Genomic DNA, 8,680 nt, shown 5'->3' with positions numbered 1-8,680 from the left:
CATGTAGATTTGTGGTGGTGGCAAAAATTCATAGTATGCGTATATTGATGTTTGATCTAGATAGCTTTGTCCATCATCACATGAACTTAGGTGATGATATGTCTAAGGGTAGTGTAGGAATTAGCTCTGGTTTGCAATTTTTTAGAGGACATGCCAAGGATGCTGAGAGATGTATGTCTAAGAGTAGTGTAGGAATGAGCTCTGGTTACAATTACTTGGAGAATGGAGGTTTTTCACGGCTTGGAGGGCAGCAAGCACTGGTTTCTATGGGCGCTACATTCGGATCTTGTTGAGGGCTTAGGTGAGTTTCACTTCACCGGCTGTTTTATAAGGACTGCGGGTACTTCATCCGATGGGCACCGCAGCTGCGTGTCCTCTCGCACTCTACAGTAGCCGGCTTCCTCACCCACTACGTCTGGAACTCCACCATGGAAGCCTTCGCCAGCGGGGTCCCCATGCTTTGTTGGCCCTACTTCGCAGACCAGTACCTCGACGCCAAATACATTGCAGAAGAGTGGAAGATTGGGCTGAGGTTCCAACGAGGAAAAAAGTCGAGGGAATGCAATGGTGGTGGCGTGGTTAGCAGAGACGAAGTGGAACGACTTGTTAGAGCATTGATGGAAGGTGAAGAAGGAAAGGTAGCGAGAAAGAATGCTGCACGGCTCAGAGAAGCTAGTGAGCGAGCTTTACAAGTCGGAGGCTCTTCACAAACAAAGCTTCAAGCCCTTATGCACCAACTACACCCTAAGCCCGTCGTTAAGGTTTGGAACTTGACTTATCAGTGTTTACTTAGATTTGAATCTTTGTAATTATTGTCTTTTGTTTTCTTGTTTTCACTTAAGTGATTGTTTTTGAACATGGTGTGAGATGTCTAATTAATGAACTTGTTTATATATATGTCATAAAGTAGAGGTATAAGAGGGGTTTTTTTAAAAATGAGACATAAGCTTATAAAGTAAGGGTAAGACCATGTATTTATTTAGGTGAATACTATATCTTAAATTCAAGTTAAGGGAAGGGGGCTTTGAGGATGGGGAGGGGTATAGCAACATTCATGACATGCCATAAGAATGTTTGATGAACATAGTTGTACAAAGTTCTTACAATGTTTTGGTAGCATTCCAACAATACTTTTAGCAATGAAATTCTTTAAGAATATAAGCATTCTAGAAACCATTCACTTATATTACATTGGGTATTCCAAGCATTCCAAAAACCATTCACTTGTACTACATTGGGAAAATATATGTGTTGAAGTTGTCAATAATGGGAAAAGCTATCATGCTTGTTGCAACTACTTTGGGAAAACATATGTGTTGAAGTTGTCAATAATTGATGGGAGAAGCTATCATGCTTGTTGCAACTACTTTGGTGGATACATATGCCAAATGTAGTACACTCACAAAAGCGCACAAGCATTGGAGGAGCTTTCTATTTAGGATATAGTCATCTAGTCTATACTCACTACTAGTCCATGGGCTCGTATAGCGATGAACAGAAGGGACACAAAAGCGTCGTTTAAGTGACGCTATGAGCCCTCGCTATACAGGCGTCGCTGTTGTACGTCGCTTAAGCTGACAATAGCGACTCCTGTAGCGATGCATATGCGTCGCATAAGCGACGTAATTTTAATAAGTTATTTAACGTTGCTTAAGCGATGGTAACGTTGCTTAAGCGACGGTTACGTCGCTTAAGCGATGACGTGCAACGGAAAAAAACGGACAAATATACAATTTATATACCGGTTGATTCATTTATATTAAACATAATGTTGTCTATATTTTTCTCATGATCTACCTACTGTTGCTCTCTTTGTCACTTGCTCTCTTGCAATTGTGATTGCACTCCGTGCTGTCGTTGTTTTTGCGAAGATTGGTCAGACACCGGTGTATAAACGACAATGAATTCTAGTAAATAGCGCTATCTAGCTCTCTTTTATTGTTAATTTTTGAAATTGAAACTTTTCTAACTTTAACTATTTTCAAGTCTTACTTTATCTTTATAATACATATACATATACATATACATACACATATACAATGTGCATGCACATACATAGTACATACACACATAGTAGTGCATACATATGTTTAATGTTATGCATACATAATGCAAGCATGCATGCATTATATATGTATGTATGTATATCACATGTATATATGTATCTACATTGTATGAATCCATGCATGTGTGTATGTATATACATGCATGTATGTATGTATGTACATTGTATGTATGCATGCATGCATGCATGTATGTATGTATGTAAGCATTCCTGAACGAACGGGAGCGGGGAAGGGGATAGGGCCATCCTGGGGATGCCATCCCGGGGATGGGACAAAGATCGACAGTTCAAAAAACTTTATTTAACTTCAACTATTTTCAAGCTTTACTTTATCTATATAATACATCTACATAAACATGTACATATATAATACATATATATATACATACACATATACAATGTGCATGTACATACAATACATACACATATAATAGTACATACATATGTTCTGCATACATAATGCATGCATGCATGCATTCTATATGTATATATATATGCACGGATGTATGTCATATGTAGTACATGTCATATTATATATATATTTATATAATACATATACATATACATATACATATAAATATACATATACATACACATATACAATGTGCATGTACATACATAGTACATACACACATAGTAGTACATACATATATACATGCATACATGCATTGTATATGTATACATAATGTATGTACATACATAGTACATACACACATAGTAGTACATACATATGTTATACATACATAATGCATGCATGCATGCATTGTATATGTATACATATATGTATGTATGTAAGACATTATGTATGTATGTATCTCATCCGGCATCTGCTCTCATCCGGTATCCCGTACTATGTCATTTTCATACGAAATCTGACTGGTTTTCCGTACGGCTTGCGGAAGGTTCCTGTCCTGCATTCTTCCGTACTGTATGTGGAAGGTTCCCGTCCCGCACTCTTTCGGATCTCCTTTGTTCCCGTCTCTCTGCCTTCCGGAACTCCATTCCAGTCTGCATTCCGATTCATATAGATATTCCGGCTCCTTCCGGATCCGCATTCCGGACCGTATTTTCCTTCAAAATGAAGACTAGAAGCAAACGGTGGCGTACTACTATTACACCCCAGACATGTTAGTAACTGACTCAAAATATATTATTTTACTAATAAGAGGCAAAATATACACAACCAAAAATTAAGTCTTTATGCCAAAATTTTGTATATACATGTCTATATCAAAAAGGGTCCTTACAGTATGTATGTCATATGTATGTATGTATATACATGCATGTATGTATGCATGCACATTGTATGCATGCATGCATGCATGTATGTATGTATGTATGTATATATGTATGTATGTAAGCAATCCCGGCGAACGGAAACGGGGATGGACAAAAAGCGGCAATTAAAAAACTTTTTTAATAATAACTGTTTTCAAGCTACTTGGTACATGGTACTTGGTGCACGGTACTTGGTATATGGTACTTGGTACATGATAATTGGTACATGGTCCATAGTAATTGGTACATGGTACATGATAATTGGTACATGGTCCATAGTAATTGGTACATAATAATTGGTACATGGTCCATAGTAATTGGTACATGGTACACGATAATTGGTACATAGTCCATAGTAATTGGTACATGGTACTTGATAATTGGTACATGGTACTTGATACTTGGTACATGGTACTTGGTACTAGATTCAGTGCTTGGTACTTGATTTAGTATCAGGCTCCATAATGAAACTTCGAACTCGCAACAATTGATACATGATATATGGTATCAATTGGTCAGTCTAACTTTGGGGTACCTTAAGCAATAAACATGGGAACAAAGAAAGCTTTGTAGTGTTAGACTTGGTACTTTTGGTACTTTGAAATCACGTGCTTTGAGTTGGGTATCATGTTGAAACCTCGTACTTACAAATGGTTACATGGTACAGGTATGTGGTACATAAATTGGTACTTTGAAATCACGTGCTTTGAAACTTCATGGTTCGGATCTTTAAGCTTGAAAGTTAGCTTGAGTTGATACGTATCGTACAATCAGGGACCCCTGCAAAAAATTTGAAAATGAAAAGCTTGTTAATATTAGAGCCTAACATAGAAAAATAGTCCTCACTGGAACTGCGATAAAGTTTTTGATTTGTCTCTATCTAGCTTTCCAAGAGCTTTTGAGAAATTGGTGATGCTTGCCAATCTTTTGCTAAATAACGTTCTAGCTTCTCGCACATACTTAGGCTAATTAACTTACCGATAAATAATTAATTATTTGACAATAGACAAATTCAACGATGCAATGAGAACATATGTCAATATATATCATCAACAAATTTATGTACATGTGTCTATAGTGTGTGGTGAGATCAATCCTCTCATATACAAAACAGATCACTAAGTATCACTACGTGAGCCATCACTATATGAGTCGCTACTATCAGACTCCGAATCATCATCAACATCAGCACTGCCACCACTCGTGCCTCCAACCACAACACCACCATCACCACCACCACCACCTGTGTCCCCACCCGGGATCACGCCGTCGCCGCACGCCTCAGACTCAGCTTGTCGTCGCCCCTTGGCCTCCTGTCGAGCCACCTCCGTCATGTCCTCCTTCGCCATGTTTCTCCTGCATTACTTAGTGAAATCAAATAAGAATATATTATAGTTAATATGAAAATAAACCACAAAACAAATCAGTGATACCCACAAGTGGATCAGGCATGTCCGGAACTGTCGAATGCAAAGCGCGGTACCTGTAGTATGTAGCGTACTCCATCTCCTGCGCCATAGGTGCACGACCATAGTCTTTGGTCTGCATCAAGACAGAACCAAAGACTTATTGATTTCTTCATTCAATAATAGTATCTTTGAAAGTTAAAATTAGAACGATTTATACTCACAAATGTGGCCACAAATCCATCTCAACCCACCCGGCCTAGTCTAGATGTGTGACCAACTTGCAGTCTCTTTCGTGCTGCCGACTATGTAAATTTCATTAAACAAAATGACAGATTAGAGAATATTTAGAATCAATCTATCAAAGTTCAAATTAATTCTAATATACATTAGCAAAGGCACACACCTTGCTGAGGAAAAGTGATGCATAGGCATCTCTCCTTGTGGAAGTATTGCCATGTCTCCATGCACATATAAGCCCTCCTCTTGTTTGTCTCCACCATACAGTAGCGTCTGTTTATTTTTCATATTGCATACCATAGAACTTGTTAGATTTCAATGTTTTCTTTCATGCATTGCTTTTTTCTTCTCAATCATTTGATTAATGACTCGTGTTTTTATGGTACACCACCACCTCCTACTCGTGGTGATTGGGGTGCACAGAGTTCCAATACTGCACATGAACTCGTTTATGATGATTTCTACTACGACGAGTCTATTATATGCTGGTGCGCTCGTTGTCGTCGCACATATCAGAGGCCACGACGGGAGTGCTTTTCACATGAGATGACTCATGGTACTTTTGAGCGAGCACCGCCACTTGAGGAGCGACATCGACCTATGGTATGTGACTGTTCTCCCTTAGTTTTATTATTGGTTATTTTATAAATCAAAGGCTCATATATAATATAACCATATCATATATGTAGGTATATTCACTTGATGACGAGGATGACTTCACTATCAGTGGTGCACATGTCCCTCACACACGGCACGGACAGGTCACTTGTCAGCTTTCTGCAGCTCGAGGTTTCTCGACATCCTCTACCTCCTGCTTTGGAGGCCGAGACGGGTGGAGATCATCCGTTGCCTACTCGTTTGCATTCTCTAGTACCACAGACGTATGATCAAAGATGATATGGAGGATGGCAGAGAGGATCACTTCCTTTAGATGGAGTGGTTTTCAGCTTCTGGGGCAGTCACTACATGATTGCTCCATCTACCATCAGTGGAGTAGGACGAGGCCTCTTTATTGCACAGGACTTACATGTGCCCCCTTGTTCAGAGGTCACCCTTATGTCTTTCTATGGACCTATATATAGATGGGGTCCATGGCATCAGCTTACTCGCTACATTCAGAGCATGAGTACTTATGGATTATGTCTCAATGCAGCCTCTCTTTCTGATAGAGGGATCACACATGCAAAAGGACAAAGACTCTATGTTGATGGAAGACCTTACTCTCAAGGAAACATAGTAGGTTTAATCAATAGTAGTCGAGGGATGTGTTCAAGAACCAATTGCACGTTTGTGGAGTGTGAGAATAGTCATGAACCAGAACATATGAGCAGGGATGTAGAAAGATGCATAGTTGTCAATGCTATTAGATCATTATGTGCTGGTGATGAATTGCTGGTCAATTATGGATGGCGTAGACCTCCACGAGCACCCTTAAGAGATGAAGATTGAGGGCTTCATTATATACATTTCCTAATGTTATTTGGACCTCTTGTACCCTAATTCTACAGTTTAATTTGCACCACGTTCTCTATTGTCTCTATTTTAATTTGATAATCATTTTTTATTGTCTGTAACTGTTTTGTATCTCTCTTTTCTTTTATATAGAAGTATGCTATTGATATTGCCTTCAAATATGTAGATTTCGGATTGTGACATCGACAATATCACAAATCAACGTTCACATGACGCATCTCACATGTCAATAGAGTGCATGAGGATCCTACGCAGGAGTGATCCTAATGTGTATGCAAGACTTAAAAAACAATATTCTCAGGACTTCAATAATGTGCGGGACCATATCTTTGATGAACGACGATGGCATGTCTGATTTTATTGAGGATTGGTATCAAAATAATAGTGCGAGCGATATTCCTAATAACAACGAGAAGTATCTTTGAGAAGAAGCTCTAAAGCGTATCTACGTAGGAAGCCAACTGACACGACTCAGTGCAAGCGTACTTATTCTGAATCTTCAAAACTGTTTTGGATGGAGTAATATATCCATTTCAGCACTTTTGAAGTATGTAACAATCTAACATTTTTTTTAATCTAAATATTTTAGGAGTAATCACAATATGTTTTGTTCTTATTGATCATATTTTTAATGGACTTTGCAGGCTACTCTCTCAGAACTTCTTGCCGATAAGCAATTCCCTTCCTACATCACATGATGAGGTGAAGAAGATGATAAGTAGTCTTGGACTTGACTATTCTTCTATACATGCATGTCCCAATGATTGTATTTTATATAGAGGTCAGTACGAGGATGGTGTGACATGTCCAAAATGTCAAAATCCTCGTTATAAAGAGGAGAAAGGTAAGGTCCCTAGAAAGTATTGAGACATTTTTCCCTGGCTCCGCATATAAAACATATGTTCCAAAGTCCCGAATTAGCTAAGCTTATGACATGGGGAGCAGAGCACAAGAGCAAAGATGGAGTAATGCGAATTCCATCAGATTGTCCTGCATTTGAGCATATTGATCTGCGATGGCTAGATTTTGCAAAAGAACCACGCCATTTAAAGATGGGTGTAGCATTGGATGGCGTGAATCCATTTTCAATGAGATCAAGTAAATGGTCTACATGGCCAGTGGTAGTTATTAACTATAATCTACCCCTGTATCTCAGCATTAAGAAAGAGCATTTAATGCTCTCACTCTTAATTCCGAGAAAACGACAAGTTAAAGATCTGAATGTTTATTTGGCCCCTCTCATCGACGATCTTCAAGATTTGTGGAGAGGGATTGATGTCATGGATATGTCCAGAAGCATCGGTCAAAGACAGTTCATTGTTCGTGGAACTTTAGCATGGACTATCCACGACTTTCCAGGATATGGTTTTTGCTTAGGTAAATGGTTTAAATATATATATTCTTTCATACGTTTGTACGATGTTCATTACGCTAATCATCTTTGTTATGTTTTCCATGCAGGGATATGTACCAAGGGTTATAAAGCTTGTTCAATTTGTGGTGATTGGTTGAGATCGACTTATAGCAAAAACCTTAACAAAAATATATATCTTCGACATAGACGATTTTTATCTGAGGATCATTATCTACGAGACAGAAGGCAAGCCATACATTTTAATGGAAAGGTAGAAGAAGGGAGATGTCCAATACCAATGACACCAAAGGATTGGTATCTAAAGTGGACTGTTGGACCTGCTATCGATCTGGAGTCGGAGATCATAAGCGGCGATGATGATGATGCTGTTAAGCAGCGAGCGAGAGGAAAACGTACTGTAGCTCAAAGTCCTTCGATATGGTATACTTCAGAATATTGGAAGGATTTGAGGATATGTCATCTTCTTAATCCCATGCACATATTCAAGAACGTTGGTCAAACCTTATGGCAACACCTCGTTGGCTTGAAAGACACAGCGGCTGCAAGATATGACTTAAAGGATCAAAACTCAAAGCCCAATCCGAATGGCCACTTTATGATGAAACTCGACGTGAGACAACCTACGAGCCTGCCCCATGGGTGCTCAAGACAGAAGAGCTGGAGACTATCAACAGGAAGATTCAGTCAATTCGTATGCCTACAGGATATGGAGCATCTTGTCGAAACATGTTCACTCTAGATGACAAGAGCTTGTCTGGTTTAAAAACACACGATTGGCACAATTTTGTGAAGGCAAATCTATTCAGATCTTTGAAAGTATTTATTTTCTTGCATGTTTGTTGA

At 38.9% G+C, this 8,680-nt stretch overlaps 1 protein-coding gene and 1 pseudogene across 1 annotated transcript; both read left to right on the top strand.

The window, feature by feature from the left end:
- Positions 1-428: 428 nt before the first annotated feature.
- Positions 429-809, top strand: LOC147629007 (UDP-glycosyltransferase 84A2-like). Its single transcript, XM_086812851.1, has one exon. It carries the CDS (start codon positions 429-431, stop codon positions 807-809), a length of 381 nt encoding a protein of 126 aa, XP_086668977.1.
- Positions 810-7,391: 6,582 nt separating this feature from the next.
- Positions 7,392-8,680, top strand: LOC147629006 (uncharacterized; annotated as a pseudogene).

Source organism: Cibotium barometz, chromosome 18 (assembly GCF_041138505.1).
Source record: "Cibotium barometz isolate CiBa-2024 chromosome 18, ASM4113850v1, whole genome shotgun sequence".
In the NCBI taxonomy this organism is placed as follows: Eukaryota; Viridiplantae; Streptophyta; class Polypodiopsida; order Cyatheales; family Cibotiaceae; genus Cibotium; species Cibotium barometz.
Note: the sequence above shows the minus strand (reverse complement) of the source record. Positions and strands in the feature narration are given on the sequence as shown.